Below are 18,722 nucleotides of genomic sequence, written 5' to 3'. Positions count from 1 at the left end.
GATGGCTCCCTACGCTGAAAAATCCTAGATCTGCCACTGGTTCAAATACATTTCATGAAACCTGTACATAATGCCAGCTAGGCCACATGAAATGTTACCCATTTTTACAACATTGCACACTATTATCCCAGCAGTCAAAAATTAAGCTGAATCCAAATTCAGTCATTGAAAACTTCATTTTCCCTATTTTACTGAAAAAAGTTAAGTAATATATATATATATTATAGTCTATACAGTCTATATGAAGTCTAAGCTGCAAAACAGGCAGTTTTGAACTCATTGTTTCTCATCACAAGAACTAACTCATTTGCATATCTCTACCTCATTCATCAGTTTAGCCCCTCCCACTTACATTTCGGTTGCCAGGTGTGTTTCAGCTCTGAGCGATATTTGGCACAATCAGAGCAGACCTTATTGACCTTAGGTTTCAGATGCAGTAACAACAATGACCGGTTCTTAGGGCTGAGAGGCTAGAGAACGCCCCCCCCCCCCCCAAAAAAAATTCTGATTGTTGTTGGGAAGCCACACAAATATTGTAACTAGACATCAAGGAAAACTGTTAAATAAAAAGATTTTGGCCCTTTAATAGAATCCTATATGAGATATCATTTTGTGTCCAGTGAAGAAAGTTATGCTTTTATCACACATTCTAAATTAGCCTCATGCTGTTACATGACTCATACTAATGTTCATGACTCATGCTGTTATTAAAGTTTAGCTAAACTCTTTGCGATTGCAATAGAACCAGAATAAATTTTGCTACCTGATATCTGCATGAACGACACCTAAAACATAATCTGATCTTATAATGTCTCTCTTAAACAATTTACACAGTATTAATCTTGCTTTATGAATACTTTTTTATTATGAACAAGATCACTGATAAGTGCACCTCCAGCAAAATTACATCATTAAAGGATTGGAGTCACGTGATCCAGCTCTGTTGTGAATTTGGCTTGCCAACTTTTGTTTATGTTTGTATATGATAAAATATTATATGAATGATCATATAAACATACTATTATTTATAAATAATATATAACATTATAATCACAATGTAGGTAATTCAGCAGGGTTCGCAAATGTTATTTGTTTTGCTTCTTGCAAGTGCACCTTCCTTGTCTCCTAGCAACCGATGTGAGTTATTATTGCTATTATTATTATTATTATTATTATTATTATTATTATTATTATTATTATTATTATTATTATTATTATTATATAATGAGTCTTTCCCGGTTCTCTGTCGGTATTTGCCAAGACCAAAGTATTTGTTGAGTCGAACTTTTCCATGGCGACGTCTGTCGCGTTTAAGCCGTCAGAGTAACCACGCTGACGTCTCTCGGTGCAGAAACCTACAACACAAATGCAGTATACACACTGACCTGAGCTTATACATTTCTCAACGTAAACGGCTCTTACGGGATTCCGCATCCGCCCAGGGACACCGTGTAAACGCATCACGTGCCAAGTGGTGTTAATGCGACTATGCGAGTGGAGCTGTAAACCACTTTATAGCTTACTTTTAATTTGACCTATTTATCTATTGTTCGTTATTGTAGGTCAATGCTAAGTTCCTGCCTTAACTCCAACAATAAAAGAGCATGCCAAGTAAGTCAAACCGCGCTAATTTTACCCAAGTTGCAGGATTTTAAAATAAATGATTTAAGCTTGCTGACGATGTGTTCGCTTCTGTCACTGCGTCAGATGCCACGCGGTGCGTCCACCCGGCGGCCGCGTGTGGAGGCGGGGCACACTAACCGCTGGCGGCTCGCGCCCCCCATGGCCAGTGATCTGCTTGGCCAGGCCCAGATGCACAGAGCCACGAGACCAGATGTGAGCCCCTCCTATTGGAGCGCGAGATCGGGCGAGCTCCATCGCCGTCCTGAGATGTCCGTGACTTTATTAGGTAGTAGTGTGTGTATCTTAATGTTAGTTAATGTTTTCTTATTGGTCTGTTCTGTCACCACAAAACAGTTATTTAGCGACTAAACACTTAATTTTCTCCCTGCATCAACAACAGATATCAGATAAGAGGAAGAAGGAACCGATACGAAGCTCATACAAGTTTAATAACTAAGACTGACCTCGTTCACCGTCTAATTACGCTCCTACGGATATTTACAGGCACTGACTAGAAATTTTAAAAAGCTAATAACATACAGGGAAAATATATTTCAATTAATGTTTGCGTGGGTGTGTAAATGAAACAAGTTTCCTCAGATTTATAAAAATGATAAATGCTATTTATCTAAATATAGTTCAACTATTAAAATGTGGCTTTAGCCATCTCCTCAAGCAAAATATATTACTGAAGCAGTTCAGCTAGACGTTGGTTTCAGAAGGAATCTGTATCTAATTGCTAATCTTATGCATGCATGTATCGTTTAAATCCTTCATTATCCCATTTAATAACTAACATTGCCTCACACCCTGTCGACCCATCACACCCTGTAGCCAGAAAACAACCTGCTCTGTCCTTTGTTCTTTTGGTCATGTGACACCCCACCCCCTGTCAGTAAGCTTGTGGGGCAGCGACTCTGTGACTGGCAGAAGGCCCTGTCACATCAGAGCTGCTTCCAAGCCCCAGGCCTGCTGTGCCCAGGCCGTGTTCGCCATGCCAACCGTGCCAACCCTGCCAACCTGGTGCCAGCGGCATCAAGACGGGCACCTGGAGGGACCTGGCGTGGGGGCGGGGCTTTAAAGAGCCACAAATAATCCCACAAACCTCCCCCGAGCTGCATCTGAAAAAAAAAGACCAGTTTGGCTTTTGATACGGTTGCCAGGATCCAGCTGATCTCTGCGAAGCTACAGTAAACTCATGCTGGTAGAGGGACAGATGGAAAGATAGGAACACAATGGGTCTGATAATGCTTGCACTGAGCAGCCAAATATTTATTTACACAACTGCATCATTATATGTGACCGAAGCGTGAGTAACCCTGGATCAGGAGTGAATGCTTGTTTGCGTTTGTAGACAGGTCAGTTGCGTAACACCTCCCAACCCTGCTCGTGTTTTTGGGTTCCAGCAGATGCGCTCAGTGCGTGTGATGTCACCTCAAGCCCAGACTCGCGCCTCCCACCAACCATGGCAGCGACGGCGGCGTCCAGGGACTGGTACGCAGCCAAGGGCACCTACACCTCCGGCGTGGCCGTTTAGCCTGAGAGCAGCTGAGCCTGGGAGAAGATGATGGCCTGTGTGCCCTGGTGGGCAGGCTGAGAGAGGGCAGGACGCCTGCCAGGCTGCATGCTATTGGCCTAGAGCGGCCTGTTCTCTGCATTAGAAGATGGTGATCTTTAATTTTGTGGGCCCCTGAGCACAATAGTCGTCATAAATGGGGTGGAGGGGGGTGCCCGGGGCCAGGCATGCTGGGATCACATGCCAGGGACAGGGGACAAAAGAAGAGCTGGAGGGGCTGGATTTGGGCCTGTTAAAAAAGATGGGGTGTGTGTGTGTGTGTGTGTGTGTGTGTGTGAGACACTTTCTCTCATCTCAGTCACAGTAGCAGGATCCAGAGGTCTCCAGAAGAGTCTTTCTATGTGTCCTCTCAACAAGTGGTCCAGAATGCTAAACCAGGTGAGACTACATGGACCTGAGCCCGATTATCATACCCAGCTCCCCATTGGCTGGCCCCTCACACCAATCCCCTGTGGTCATGTTCAGATGTGGTGCTGGAGTGCCTGGGGAGCGTGTGGGAGATGCACTGGCCCTTCCTGTCCCGCTCACACACACTGGCTGAGCTCTTTATCAACAGCAAAATGCGAAGGGACGCCCTGCTGCAGGACAAAGCCGGTAATCACGCCTGGCCGGATTATTTAGAGAACTGCTGGCCGCCCAGACTGGGGCATGGAGGCACGCCAGCTCCTGACTGTCAGCCGTCAGGAGTGAGGCTGAGTTATCTTCAGAGATAAATCCCACAAACTTTTTTTATAGCACTGGGTGAAGGTGAAAAATGATGTTAGTATTCTCCATGTAGCTCCAGCAACTTCTGAAGTTCCTTAAATCAAAAATATCTATTCACGGTTGACGAGATGTCTCTCACAGGGAAGGATTACTTCCAGTAATGAGATTGGTACGATTATTCATAGTCATAGCATGATCCCTTGAGCTCTGAGAAGTAACATTATGCAAAACCAGAAATGGGTCTTTGTGGCTTGATTAGCTTTTTTTTCTCATTTTCTTCTCGTTTTTGTCTCGCTTTTTCCTGCTGTAAGCAAACGAGCTCCCTGGAGCGGTAGAAGTCCAGAGTGCTTAATAATTCATACAAACGTTGCTTTGTCTGCGATGCAGCATGTTGGATGTGTGCAGGGCTCTGTGTATGTTAGGCAGGTCAGGTCTGTCAGGAGGTAGGATGTTTGTGTATGTGTGTGTGTGTGTGTGTGTGATAGGCAAGTCAGGTCTGTCAGGAGAGAGAGCGCTTGTGTGTGTGCATTAGGCAGGAGGGAGAGTTTCTGTCTGTGTGGTTTGGCTTCCCGTGGTTGGTTGATTTTTTTTGTGTGAATTTGTGTGTGTGTGTGTATACATACATATATATATATATATATATATATATATATATATATATATATATATATATATATATATATATATATATATATGTGTGTGTGTGTGTGTGTGTGTGTGTGTATGCACGGACTGCAGGAGGCAGGACTAGGAGGTGGGAGAGGAGGATGAGGGAGGATAGGGGCGTGGCAAAGAACCAGGGCAGTCTCATTGGCCCAGTCCTGCTCCAGCTGCCTATACATGACTCCTCCATCAGCAAAGAGCGTAAGACATCACCTTCCATATAGCTAGTCTCCATGTTACTCACCTAGCAGTTTTCATTTAAACTGTAAGCACAGGGTTATGGGACATCACACACAGGTGAAGGCTCACAGTTGAATGGCATCACACAGATGTTATTCCCATCTACTGTGTGTAGGTGTGTGTTCAGAAAATGTGTGACAACAGGTGAATGCACAGTGACTTCCTCTCTATCTCTCTCTCTGTCCCTTCCTTTCTCCATCCCTTCTTTCTATATCCCCCCTTATCTTTCTCCCTCCCTATGTCTTCCCTTCTTTCGCATGTCTTTCCCTCCACAAGATCTGTCCTTTGCCCTGCGGACTCTGTACAGGCCGGACGAGTGTCCTGATCAGTGGGGAGGGGCAGTGCTCTCTGTCGCCGCCCTGCTGAGCCTCCCGCAGCTCTTCCAGAGGTGAGGTTGTGTTGAGCGCTGCCCTCTGCTCTGCTCGCATGGCTCTGTGCGCATGCCTGTCCGTAACAGCGGTCATGGCTGCATCACTGACCTGCCCACCCACTCCAGCCTTGTGGGAAACGGTGTACTATCCGTTGACCACGCCCCCTGCACTGGGTTGGCTTTGGCCCGCGTGTTCTGCCCCACCCCGGATGTCCCGCCCCAGATGGCCCCTCCTCTGATCTCATCACCACAAGCATTCCCAGCACTCCACCCAGCCAGGACTGGCTTAAGAAATCATTACATCATGACATGGCCTCATTACATCACCAAGCACATTACATCACTCATTACATCACCATTCACGCTGGGTTCCACTGGCCATGCCCAGAGCAAGCACAGCTCAGTCAGCCTGCCAGGCATGGACATGTGTAGACAGCTTGGATTATGATGCAATGATACAAGCCTGTCGGGCAACACCTTGCCCTTCATGATGATGCACAGATGATGTAATCTAGACGATGGCTGAAAAGGTTACACGGTGCTGAAAGGGAATAATGAGCTCTAATATTTTATGAGACACGCCAACAGAATGGTTTGGTGACAGATGTGTTCTGAATGGCAGGTGTCTGATTGGAATGATGGCTGACATCACTGCGGCGACGGTCTGTGATTTTCACCGAGTCTCCTGCAAGGTAGGAGAGCTGAGGACACAGTAGGAGGCACCGCCACTCTGACAGGCGGGACAGTGTGGCAATAACACTGCAGCAATGTTACGTGGCTCTTTGTGTGTGTGTGTGTATGTGTGTGTGTGTGTGTGTGTGTGTGTGTGTGTGTGTGTAGTATAAGCAGCCGAGTCTCCAGGGAGCGTGTGAGCGATGGCTGGAGCTGTTTCTCGTGAGTGAGCTCTCATGCCACATTCACCTCAAGGACTTGCCCTTTGACCTGTTGCTCAAAACGCTGCAGTCCCCCAGGTCTGCTTTATAACTTTATAACTTTATGTGTGTGCGTGTTGTTTTTTGTTGTAGTCACGTGCAACTCTTTGTGTTATGTAACATTCATATTTAGTATGCAGTCAATAGGTTCCATATTCTGTGTGTGTAACAGGCGTGTGCGTGTGTGTGTGTGTAAAACAGGCTATCGTTTTGTGTGTGCGTGTGTGTGTGTGTAATAGGCGTGCTGTCGTGCTGTGGGGGTGTAAAAGGTGTGCTGTGTGTGTGTGTTCAGGTTGTTTGTGCTGAGTGAGTATGACCTCCTTAAGACAGTGTGTGTGTGTGTGTGTTCAGGTTGTTTGTGCTGAGTGAGTATGACCTCCTTAAGACAGTCCTGTATTGGATTTACCTGCAACTTCACACCACTGAACAGGCTGCACCCTCACATTGGACTGTCATCAGTTTCTTTTGCAGGTATATCCAGTGCATACACACATGCACACACACACACACAACGTGAGTAGTGCACACATTAAAACTCATTCTCATAAGCACATAACGAGGAATTTAAGACCATCCACTGCATGGCCTTTCCTTAACTAAGTTCACATTTTCTGACTTTTAAACATCATCTTGTAGGGATACAGTCACATGAGCACACGATGTCTCACAGACGTACTGCTGTCCGATAACCCCCATCTGACTCTCTCTCTCTCTCTCTCTCTCTCTCTCTCTCTCTCTCTCTCTCTCTCTCTCTCTCTCTCTCTCTCTCTCTCTCTCTCTCTCTCTCTCTCTCTCTCTCTCTCCCTTTGTCCCTCTCTCAGGGCTAAAGGGGTTTTTCTAGAGCAACCACTAGGCCGTGTGTATGCTCCTCTCTTTCAGAGTCTTCGTCTACATGGCATCACAGAACGTGAGTAACCAGCCCTTAAAAGCTCTCTCACAATCCACCGATATCCCTCAAGAAAACACTCACATATGGGTTGCACACATATACAATATATCATAATATAGTATAAACAATTGGTGATTCTAGGAACAGAAGGACGTGTGTGGGCGGAGCTACAGAGTAACACGTATCATGTCCAGAACCCCTCATCCCCCACAGGCATTCAGAGGCTCTCACTCTGTACTGATTAGTGTCCCACACAACACCTCATATCACTGGCTCCAGACCAAGCCCTCCTTCCCACACACACACACACACACACACACACACACACACACACACACACACACACACACACACACACACACACACACACACACACACACATTCACACATTCACACAGCAAACACACTTGCCTGCCTTCCCCTCACTCAGGGCAACACGTGGAGGAGATGCAGATGATCGGTGTGTTCCCCTGGTCCAAACTCCTGTCCTTCCTAAATGACCACTACTGCTCCGTGAGTGTCTGCTGGCTCACACACAATCACACTGACACACACAGGCACCACTGTAGGGTGGACACTATTTTTGTCATACTGAGCTTTCTCAGAAGCATCATGGGAAGTCACCATTAAGGCACCAGTACTTTAAGAGGCATTAACTCAACAACTTATCTGAGTGCTGTGGTGTGTGTGTGTGTATGTGTGTGTGTGTGTGTGTGTGCAGATCCATAGCGGGGGTGACATGCACGTGACTGACCTTTGCAAACAGTCTGTTCGCTTCGGCCTGGTTGTTGATGGGGTGCGTGACAGTCCTCACCTGCTTTCTGACAGCTCGGCTAGGTCTGAGTTTCGATCACCCTGAGATCAGCCGCTATGCCACTCTCAGGGTTCCTGAGCCTCTTCCTCACTAGTCCAAGATCAGTTTTCTCACTTCACTGCTGAGAGACGGGAAGTGGTAGATAAAACAACCCTGTGGTTGCCCTTGGTGCTAACCAGTGGGAAGTCTGATGTTTGTACTCTGAAGCCATGAAGTAGGCTGAATGCAGAAGTACGGTGGTGACAGTGTGTGTGTGTGTGTGTGTGTGTGTGTGTGTGTGTGTCTGTGTCTGTGTGTGTGTCTGTGTGTGTGTCTGTGTGTGTCTGTGTCTGTGTGTGTGTGTGTCTGTGTGTGTGTGTGTGTGTGTCTGTGTGCGTGTGTGTGTGTGTGTGTCTGTGTGTCTGTGTGTGTGTGTGTGTGTGTGTGTGTGTGTGTGTGTGTGTGTCTTCCACCATTAAGGAGGCAGACCCCTGTACCAGAGCCATTGGCCTCTATGGCTTTTACTTCCTGCTCCGAGCGTCCAGGGTCGGAGAGTCTGACTCGTTCTGCTTCTCCATGGAGGTGAGGATGAGCGTCTTGCTCACACACGCCAAACACCTTAAAGTAACACTGCTCAGCAGTTTACTTCCTGGTTAGTGTGATCCTGTAGGCTGGTGGAATCCACAGCACACACAGCCTTCTTTCCTCATTGTAATATGTTACAGCTCCTTCCACTAGGTGTCGCCATCTTACACACCCCCACACTCATATTATAGCTGCTGGACATAAGATTGTAATATTGTAACAGAATGAATATGTAATACTTGATGCTTATAATAATAATAATAATAATAATAATAATAATAATAATAATAATAATAATAATAATAATAATAATATATTTGCACAAAGTTTAGTAAAGTTACATAGTTACAATCCTTCCTATTCTTCCTGTCTATTCTATCACTGGTTCTCTCTCTCTCTCTCTCTCTCTCTCTCTCTCTCTCTCTCTCTCTCTCTGCAGCGGTTAAGGTACTGGGACCTGGTGGTGACGGAGTTCTGTCGGGCGACCCAGCCGTTCAGTATGCGGGCAGAGCGAAGTGTGTGCTATCAGATCAGCGTGCAGAGCCGTGTGTGTGGAGAGTGGCAGGAGCACAGCAGTGGAACCATCAGCCATGTGTTGGGCCTGAGCAAACGCTACAGCAGGAGCAAGGCACACACACACATCCACACACTCACACACATCCACACACTCACACATCCACACACATCCACACACTCACACACTCACCCACACACACATCCACACACTCACACACACACACACATCCACACACTCACACACATCCACACACTCACACACACACACATCCACACACTCACACACACACACATCCACACACTCACACACACACACACACACACATCCACACACTCACACACACACACATCCACACCCTCACACACACACACATCCACACACTCACACACTCCAAGTGAGCTATCAGCAATGGTGGTTTACAGAGTGATACATTTGTGTATCTTTTGTTCAGGTTTTTAAGGTTGATGGCCTCTCCACTCCTATTCTCGTGACATTTGCGCTGGCCTTCCCTTCGCCACAAAGCCATGATGTCATCACCGTGACTCCGTGACCACACCCACCACCATGCTTACTCAATTAATGCAAAACAAACTTTTTTCACCACAGCTGAGCATGCCACTATGAATCTTTGTTAAATCTTCGTTGAATCTTGGTCTGGACATCGCTGGTAAATAAACTGTTCACACACTGAGCCATTTGGAAGTGGTGTGTGTGTTTGAGTTGTGGGAAGGTGAAAATGTCATTATAGTGATGGGTGCCAGGAGAACCTTCACATGGCAGCACTGTGAGTAGTGTGCTCAGGACGGGCCAATGAGAGACGGGATGGGCCTCTCTTTGGTCCCCTGCATTCTGCTGATCATGTAATCAGATGAAGTAATACACCGGGGGGGCGGGGCTTAATAGTCTATTAACTAATAAGGACTTAAGTGATATGGTAATGAATAGGAACAGCTGTGTGAGAGGAGTGCGGTGAGGGACACCTGACTGTGTTCTGGTGCGTTTGGGAAGGACTGCAGAGTGCGTGTGTTTGTGCTTGTGCATGCAGGTGTGTGTGTGTGTGTGTGTGTGTGTGTGTGTGTGTGTGTGTGTGTGGACACAAACCTCTGAGGTTCTGCAGCCATGGCTATTGTTTACTCTCTCTGTGCTGTAATCGCCGCCTGACACTTCACCTCCTTCCTGCTCCCCACGGGGCGTCCTGAAGCTCCGCCTCTTCCCAGCGCCTCTCCATGTCCTTTGTGCATTGTTTCGCATGGCCCCCGGTTCGGGGGAAAGGGAAACCGGGCTAGGGCCGGGTGTTTTCACAGGGCCAGACTGCCATGGAGGAAGCCTCAGGGCAGGGCCCCAGGACAAGTCCTCTGTGGCCCACTTTACTTGATGCAGATCTAGGAATGGTATGGCAAATCTGACCTCAGATCAGTAGGAACAGACAACAAGCGACCTCTCGACGCCACATGTGATATGAGACAGAAGACATGCAGGTTCATAAAGCAGGGCTGCTATATTTACACTGGTGTGTGTATTCTTACAAAGACTTTAACCAAGAAATAATATCTGCCAGTGCAGGCATATGGTTCACTACCATAATGAATGCCATTGATAAAAAGCCATCATTCTGCCTGAAAGGCTATGGTTATATGTACATAAAATTCTTTTGGTTTCTGTCCTTTCTCAATCTATCAACAATAGTTACACAGTTAATGAGAAACACCTACGTTTCTAAAGAAATGTAAACGCACTTAACTTCCTGTTGCTGTTCTAAATGATAATGAAATACCTCAAAAGCAGTTGATACACGGGGTTGCGCAACTGGTCAAATAGCTCGTGCTCGAGCAGGTGTGTCAGTCACCTTAGTCATGGTACTCGAGGGACGTGTCGAAAAGTTGCGCTGGACTTCAAACGAGGAAACCAGCCTGTGGAAAGAGGAACAGCGGCAAACTGAAGCTAATTGAAAGGTTCAGGCGGACGCTAAAAACAGACCCGCTTCTAAATATAAACAAGAACGCAAGCCTCAGAAATAACCACAGGACCAGGCGCGCGCGCGCGTCCACGGTGGCCTCTGATTTTTCTCGGGTCCTTCCTTCCTCGCCAACTCGCCAGAGCTGCCTCTAAACATTAATGCCTATTCGGGTCATGGCACGGGCTCTGGGGCTCAAAGGGCGGAAACCTGCGTGTGCGTAAACTATTTGATGATTGCATTGTATTGATTGTATTGTGTTTAGTCACCGAGCCCCTATGCTGACAGAGGCTTCACGGGTTCGCAGGAGAAGGCTCTGTTGGAGTGAAAAGCCCGGGGGGGGGAGCTTGGGAATTTCCCCGACTTATGAAATGATGCAGTCCACCTCATTAATTTCCTTTTCTGTGTTGCGTAGTCTGCTCTTTCATTGTTTCCTTGTTTTAGTGCCAAGGTGGATGCAGTGGTGTGCATGTAGTCACATACGGAGTAAATTCTGAATGTTATTGAATGAAACGAGCGCGCAGAACATAAAACAGGCGAAACTTTGGAGAGGACGCGCGAGGGCTACCGTAGTCCACAGTTCGAGTTCGAGTCGTCTTGGATGTGACAATAAAAACGGCTCGTTGAATTTTAAAGATACATATCAAGGATACATACACTACATATACCATGATCCTTTGCATCATCACATCCGGACAACAAAAATGCACCCCCCCCCACACACACACACACCCTCGCGCGCTGGAAGAGCTCGCTCGCGAGGTAGGTAGGTTACTCGAAGTAGGAAGTTTGTTGGGAAATGGGCTGAAAGTCTGACAGAGGTGGCGGCTGCGGACGACCTTTCCGACGGATTTAAACCACGTAAGTCCTTCAAATGACCGCGGAGATAATTCTTCACCGAAAGCCTGTTTTGTTTTTTTTGTTATGCGACTCTGAGCAGTACAACGCGTTTCAGGGTTTTATCGGTGATGTCCCTCGCGAAACCTGTCGCCTGTGTGAGGGCTAACGTGGCTAACGAGCCGTCCCCTCAGCCTCGCTGGGACACCCTGCTTACTCTTCACTGCACAATGTCCCCGTAAAACCGACTGAGGCGAGAACACGGGCGACAAGACGTGTCCGCACGAAGACTACGGAGCTCTCCGTGAAATGTTCTCACCCCTCAAAGACGCGTAATGGGCTGAATTATGTTGTCGGGAAATTCAGCATCCATATAGGCTGTCATACCTTTGGATGGCTGTAGATTTATTGATTTGCAACAGTGTTGTCTTTGCTGTGTAGGGTCAATTAAAGGTCTATCGGTGCTTTTATTTGTTCCTGTTCCACGTGTCAGTTTTCCATACTCGTAGGTAACTTGGATCCCCAACAGGGGAACAGGTGGCGTAAAAGCTGGCGTGTCAACCCTTCTCCATTCAGTTCAATATTGCTGACCCACAAGCTTATTACACTGGCGGGGTAACCAGTAAAGTACATTATGGCAATTCAATAAGTCTTGGATTAAGCAGTGGTTGTTGATCAAAGATAGGGAGCTTGTGGGGTCGGACAGAAAATACACTAGACAAAAGGAATTGGGCCTCCAGATTTCTTTCCTGGAATTTGGTGCTCAGGGGTAATTCATAAACGTTGTGGAGCACCTCAGTGCCCTAAGAGTCCTGCACACTTTACCAATTACAGCTACCAGTTAGCTACCTGTGGCTTTGCACCCGTTAGCCACCAGTGATTTCAAAATACAGGACCAGAAATTATTTTTGTGGTCCAAAGTTGTCTGCTTTATACCGCACACATCAGTAGGAGCTGACTAGAATAGGTTCTACGTTTCCAACCACTTTTACATCCATGGTGTATATGGTAATTGGTCCAGATTCCAACTGCAGTCTGGTTCTGGATCAGGTTTCTGGACCAGTATGGATCCATAACCACATCCTAACTCAGTGGTTCCCAAAGTGGGGGAGCTATTGCAGGGGGTGCGCGGAGCTTGGCAGTAAAACATGTGCACATGTGTCAATAGGGGGGGGGGGGGGATGTAGGGGGGGCACAAAAATATTCTCATCTACTAAAAGAGGGCACGGGAGAAAAAGTTTGGGAACCACTGTCCTAACTAATGATCCGATGCTGTGAAAACGTCGCGGGAACATTTTTAGCAGGCTTGCTCCTGTCGTTGTGAAACCCCAGGAGGGAACGTCCCCCAGAGGTCACAAACTTCCCCTGGAGGTGGCTGACCTTCATGGGGGGCCAAGCTGGTCTGTCCTGAGGGTCAGGTGACTTACCATCACATTCTGTCTGACCTTTACTAACCTCTCTGAAGGTACACACAGTGATAGTCCCAGTGTAGACAATCAGTCAAGATGTGTTTTGTCCAAATGTAGGTTCTTTACCTTTGCAGTTAGTGTAGCTTCTGCAGCTCCAAGGTTAACTTTGCTACCAAAGGAAGCTTGTGCCCACAAATTAGCATCTTCCGAGCTCCATGCTGAAATAATGGAGGACCTTCCTAAGACCTTCTCAAGCAGTTAAGTCATCTCAAGTGTGCATGCTTATCTAGTTCTTGAGACTGTGCAGTGCTGGTGTGCATAAGGACTGAGTAAAAACACAGAATGCCATCTGTTCTTCTTTCCTCATTTTTTATATAGATCGGAGGTGCTAGAGAAATGTAGTAATCAGATACAACTGGCCCTGCAGGATTTAAAACACCAACCAGGCTTGAAAAGATGAGGGATCCCACACACAACGGCGTATTTCACCAATTATTACTTTTTTTTCCTCATCCTCACTGTTAGTTATCAAAGTCCCCATAATACATGATCTAACCTGAATGCATTACAAGAAATGTTCAAATTGTGCACACACAAGAGTCCCTACTAGAGGTTCTGCTTCTGAAACCTACAAACGGCCAAGTTACATTGCGCTTTCACTGGATGATGGTGTTGGCGTATGACGTCTGTGTCACAGTGAGGTTTTGTGTGAGGTTGGCCAGCGACACCTCTGCAACCAGATATTAAGTCTAGGAAGTAAGACACGTAAGATATCTGCCTACTGTGAGAGGGAGAACTTGTGTGTTTCTGTGCGTAAAAGGTGATGCATACCACTTCCTCTCTTTAAGACTTTCTCTGTCTGTCTCCCTCTCTCACGCTCGGTGTCTCTTCCCGTCTCTCTGTTCCAATGTTTGTGGTTTTCTTTTTCTCTCTCTCTCTCTCTCTTTCTCTTCCTGTCTGTCCCCCTCTCCCAGTCTCCTCTTTCTCGTTCTCTCTATTGTTCTGTCCGTTTCATGCACACGTTTGCTCATGCAGTTGTGAGATCTGGGACCTGGTTCCTGAGGTACACACACACACAAAAGCACCAAACATTGGATGCAATAACACACACACACACACACACACACACACACACACACACAACCCTGTTGGAAGTTCCTGTGATTGCAGATGAAAGGAACATTCTATATGCAAATGAGATGAAGGTTGAAGGTTCCGGGACATGTTGCAGTCAGGGCAGACTCATGGCAGCATTATCCTTGTGACGGCTAGAGGTGTGGCCAGCTATCCGAAAAAGGCAACTCACGTCAACTGATTTGGAGGAAACACCTGCTTTGCGATTTTGTTGTGATTGTGGTTTGAGTTGTGACTGTTGTCAATATTCTTAACCTGAACTTACACAACATGGCTAATGAAAGGCTCACACTAAAATACATTTTTGGTTTAAGAAATTTTATATATATATATTTGTAAATGCGGAACTCCGAATACTGTTTATTGTTGTTGTTAGTGGGGTGAAGTGTTTTATTGGGTAATGGTGCCTGTAAAGGGTAAGTCAGACTGAAACTACATGAGCTTTCACAGAATGTGAGGCTGCATGCACTGTGTTGGGTCGAGGTGGAACACACTCACTCTGAGCATTTGGCACTTTTGAGATGACTGCTTGTGTCGGCAGCTCATCCTTCCTCCGCCATGCTGAGGATGGGGCAGTTGTAGGGCTCCCAGTACAGAAGAAGCACGTACACCCACACAGTATCTGTACACACACTCACCCACACACACACACTGGTAACCCCAGCTTCTCTCAGGTGCCTAGTCTACCTTGTACACACACACTCACACACACACACACGGTCCCTATTTCTGTCTATGTCTTACCTGCTCAGAGTGGTCTTGCCACACAATTTTGCACCAACAGCTAATCCACATTGGTTGGTGTGACACGCCCCTCACTGCTGTTGTCGGGCCGCGCTCCCACAGTGGTTGGTGGGCCACGCCCCCACACTAGTGCTCAAGCAGTGATTGGCATTGCCCATCTATTCCACCAAGTGTTTCTTACAGACTAAAGGTCAGGGGTTGTTTACCCGCTGAAGCGTGTGGACTGCTGGGTGGACTTGAAGCTGGGTCATTCCTAAAGTGTGTTTAGGTCAAAGGTCAAGCACCTTGTCCTCATGACTAGTCAAACGTGCCCTTGACAGCTCCACAGCAGTCATGAAAACACTATTATCAGAACACTGACAATAACATTTGACTTGATATTAATGACATTATCGACAATAACGGGCATATTAATAAAAACAGTCCTAGTAACAATAAAACCGAACATCAACAGTTCTGTTAATTACACCTGAATGGACACTCCTCCTCTGTTCTGAGTACATACAGCATACGTGGTGTTTCTGGTCGGATATGGTTCTCGGAGGAACGCGTTCAAATATCTCGCCACCGTCTCGTCAGAACCGTTAGGAAACCATGTTCATCAGAGCTGTAAACCATGTTCATCAGAGCTGTAAACCCGCCTGGGTGACTCGCTCACGAAGGCTCCTTCATGAAAGACTCTTCTAGTCACCATCTGTCACTGCCAATGTCCAGCAACTAAACACATCCCCTGCGGTTTGGCACAGGTGACATGAACCATTGGAATCCAAACAGATACAGTATGGATCTCTTTCAGTGGAAAACGGCCTTCAGTGTGTTAGCAGACCTGGGAGAGGCGTAGGTTAGGAGCAGGACGCGTGGGGGTGGTTGGCCACTGGCTCTCAGGTGCTGACATGTTGCTGCTTGTTTGGTGTGAGGCCTTGCTCGGTGACCTTCTCTAAGGAAGGTGTGGTTCATTGGCTGGCGTGGTGTCTTGTGTTTGAGTAATGATTTAGTACATCTACCCCCTCCCCCTCTCTCCCAGTGTAATGCTCAGACCCAGCGATGCCTTACGTGGACCGGCAGAACCGCATCTGTGGCTTCCTGGACGTGGAGGAGAATGAGAACAGCGGCAGGTTCCTGCGACGCTACTTCATCCTGGATGCGCTGGAGGGCAGCCTGCTCTGGTACATGGACAACCCCCAGGTACCAGTGCTTCTGAGCCGTCTAGCTAGAGCGGCGTGCACCCAACACCTGCTGGACTTTTTTTTGGGGGGGGGGGACGGAGTATCAGGTTTGGCAGGGCCAGTAGTGAATCAATTGGGCAGATACAGCTCTGAACACTAACAGCTGCTTTGGCCAACCGCAGGCTTCCTGTATGCCTCGTTCTGATCGGCTAGTCCTCCTCAGGACTCCAGCAGTCTGAGCCTGTAGGTTTTGATGCTATTCATGTCCAGGTCCTCCTGTCTCTTCTGTCCTTCCTTCCTGTCCAGTTTCAGGAAGCTGACAGCGAGGCATCCCTTTCTCTGGCCCTGTCAGCCCATTCTCTCTCTCTCTCACACACACACACACACACACACACACACACACACACACACACACACGCATGTATGTTTCTTGACTCCTTTTCACCTGCTGTGATTAGTGTGTTAAAGGTACGGGGGGGGGGGGGGGGGGGGGGTGTTAGGGTTAGGAGTCTGGCCTGGTCGGTTTGGCGTGCTGGTTCAGTTTGGAGCAGGACGTGGAGTCTGACTTGGCCGTGAGTTGACCGCTGGTAACCCTGGCCTTCCCCTCCTCTCCACAGAACCTTCCAGAAGGCACCGCTAATGTTGGCTCCCTCAAGCTCACGTACATTTCTAAGGTTAGTGACAGACTGTCTTCTCTTTGTCTGATCATTCACACAGCAGTACAGCTTGTTATCGACCAGCAGAACACGTGCTGTGACATGTCTGGTATCTATCTGTCTATTGGTCTGCCTGCCTGTCTACTGATTTAGTTATCAATTGATCAATAATTCTTGTGGTGTGGTTATAGGTCAGCGATGCTACCAAACTACGACCAAAGGCGGAATTCTGCTTTGGTAAGCAAGTTTGCAGTCAAACCCCCCACCCCCCACCCCACACACACACACACACACACACTCACGCACGCACACACACACACAGACACAGTTACTCATATGCATATTCACACACGCTAAGTCGCTTATTCATTCGATGACTCGCAAAGCACTGTCCTGGCCACTTTATTCCTGTTCAGCCTCCCACACAAGTGTGTGTGCGTGTGTTGTGCGTGTGTTGCTGCGTGTAAGTGTTATGCCATTGTATTCGGAATCCTGGCAGAGAAACATGGAAAAAAAGGTTCCTGAGAAAGTAGGGGGCACCAGAGAGGGTGTCTCTCTCAACACACACACACACACACACACACACACACACACACACACACACACACACACACACACACACACACACACACACACACACACACACACACACACAGTCCTCTTCTCTGTTGGTCAAACATTGTTTTTCATAAGATAAAGGACCAGTTGTGTGAGTGGAAGTGAACTAAATGAGACCAGCATCAGTTCTAGCACACTGACCTTTGTGCTAGAGCAGTCTGAAGCACTGAGGCCACGTTAACGTAAATAAAACGACAAAATAATGTCACAAAGGGAACGAGTGCATAAAGAAAAGGGAAGAGGACCTAGAACTGAGCCTTGGGCGACTCCAGTGGAGAGTTTACATGGATTGGATGTAGACCATCTCAATGTTTCCTAATAGGAACGGTCTTCTAGATATGACTAGAAGCATTTCCAAGCAAAGCCAGTCACACCAAGGCTAGAAAAAACAGAGAGGAGGATGTTGTGATTGTCTGGGTCAAAGGCTGCAGAAAGATCCAGAAGAATGGCCCGTTCTGTTGAGTGTGCCCGTTTGAAGCCAGACTGGTTCTGGGTGAGGAGTTCTAGAATTTTTGATAGAAAAGAAAGAAGTGATACTGGTCTGTAGTGGCTAATGTCAGAGCTATCAAGTGTTGCCTTCTTCATGATTGGTACCACCCTTGCCGTCTTGTACACAGTAGGTACATGACCCAAAACTAAGGAGATGTTGATGATTGCTGAGATAAATGGAAGGAGACCTCTTGACATTTTCTGGAAAAGAGTGGACGGATTTGGTTCCAGACGGCATGTAGCAGGATTGCTGTAAGTCAGAAGATGATGTATATTGTCTGAGGAGAGTGGGGAGAAAGAAGCCAGGGAGTTGGGTGTTGGGTTAGAGATACTAGTAGGAAGGTTGGGTGTTGGGTTAGAGATACTAGTAGGAAGGTTGGGTGTTGGGTTAGAGATACTAGTAGGAAGGGTGGGTGTTGGGTTAGAGATACTAGTAGGAAGGGTGGGTGTTGGGTTAGAGATACTAGTAGGAAGGTTGGGTGTTGGGTTAGAGATACTAGTAGGAAGGTTGGGTGTTGGGTTAGAGATACTAGTAGGAAGGTTGGGTGTTGGGTTAGAGATACTAGTAGGAAGGTTGGGTGTTGGGTTAGAGATACTAGTAGGAAGGTTGGGTGTTGGGTTAGAGATACTAGTAGGAAGGTTGGGTGTTGGGTTAGAGATACTAGTAGGAAGGTTGGGTGTTGGGTTAGAGATACTAGTAGGAAGGTTGGGTGTTGGGTTAGAGATACTAGTAGGAAGGTTGGGTGTTGGGTTAGAGATACTAGTAGGAAGGTTGGGTGTTGGGTTAGAGATACTAGTAGGAAGGTTGGGTGTTGGGTTAGA

The 18,722-nt window shown here is 47.2% G+C and overlaps 2 protein-coding genes and 1 long non-coding RNA gene across 10 annotated transcripts in view; 2 read left to right on the top strand and 1 right to left on the bottom strand.

The window, feature by feature from the left end:
- Positions 1-1,336: 1,336 nt before the first annotated feature.
- Positions 1,337-9,571, top strand: btbd16 (BTB (POZ) domain containing 16). 4 transcript variants are annotated; one of them, XM_076987910.1, is made up of 16 exons: positions 1,337-1,611; positions 1,708-1,909; positions 3,030-3,117; positions 3,498-3,577; positions 3,665-3,793; positions 4,643-4,768; positions 5,084-5,195; positions 5,800-5,869; positions 6,018-6,148; positions 6,461-6,580; positions 6,931-7,016; positions 7,429-7,511; positions 7,720-7,794; positions 8,272-8,373; positions 8,816-9,004; positions 9,345-9,571. In XM_076987910.1, exons 1-16 carry the CDS (start codon positions 1,567-1,569, stop codon positions 9,441-9,443), a joined length of 1,737 nt encoding a protein of 578 aa, XP_076844025.1. In that variant the 5' UTR covers positions 1,337-1,566; the 3' UTR covers positions 9,444-9,571. The 4 variants fall into 4 exon arrangements, with proteins under 4 accessions (XP_076844025.1, XP_076844023.1, XP_076844022.1 ...); XM_076987908.1 differs by having other exon boundaries at positions 3,033-3,117; positions 8,816-9,560; XM_076987907.1 differs by having other exon boundaries at positions 8,816-9,560.
- Positions 7,575-10,866, bottom strand: LOC143488923 (uncharacterized). Its single transcript, XR_013124578.1, has 3 exons — positions 10,740-10,866; positions 9,995-10,275; positions 7,575-7,933 (listed from the first exon to the last, which is right to left on the bottom strand). It is a non-coding gene; the product is annotated as an uncharacterized LOC143488923 (long non-coding RNA).
- A 544-nt stretch (positions 10,867-11,410) lies between these two features.
- The window catches only part of plekha1b (pleckstrin homology domain containing, family A (phosphoinositide binding specific) member 1b), a 20,122-nt gene continuing 12,810 nt past the window's right edge, over positions 11,411-18,722 (top strand). Inside the window, exons 1-4 of one of the 5 annotated variants that reach the window (XM_076987915.1) lie at positions 11,411-11,708; positions 15,996-16,156; positions 16,755-16,811; positions 16,985-17,030. In XM_076987915.1, the coding sequence (XP_076844030.1) occupies positions 16,016-16,156; positions 16,755-16,811; positions 16,985-17,030 (244 nt within the window). In that variant the 5' untranslated portion in view covers positions 11,411-11,708; positions 15,996-16,015. The remainder of the gene's footprint in view (positions 11,709-15,995; positions 16,157-16,754; positions 16,812-16,984; positions 17,031-18,722) is intronic. The other 4 variants (XM_076987917.1, XM_076987916.1, XM_076987913.1 and 1 more) reach the window with 4 other exon arrangements.

This window comes from Brachyhypopomus gauderio, unplaced genomic scaffold, assembly GCF_052324685.1.
Source record: "Brachyhypopomus gauderio isolate BG-103 unplaced genomic scaffold, BGAUD_0.2 sc57, whole genome shotgun sequence".
In the NCBI taxonomy this organism is placed as follows: domain Eukaryota; kingdom Metazoa; phylum Chordata; class Actinopteri; order Gymnotiformes; family Hypopomidae; genus Brachyhypopomus; species Brachyhypopomus gauderio.
The sequence above is the reverse complement of the archived record's forward strand: the minus strand, read 5'-3'. Positions and strand labels throughout refer to the sequence as shown.

Coding starts and splice junctions, on each gene's coding strand:
- btbd16 (XM_076987907.1), top strand. CDS start 1,567: ATGCTAAGTTCCTGCCTTAACTCCAACAATAAAAGAGCATGCCAA. Junction 7,017..7,428: donor TCTACATGGCATCACAGAAC/GTGAGTAACCAG, acceptor CCCCTCACTCAG/GGCAACACGTGGAGGAGATG. Junction 7,512..7,719: donor TAAATGACCACTACTGCTCC/GTGAGTGTCTGC, acceptor GTGTGTGTGCAG/ATCCATAGCGGGGGTGACAT.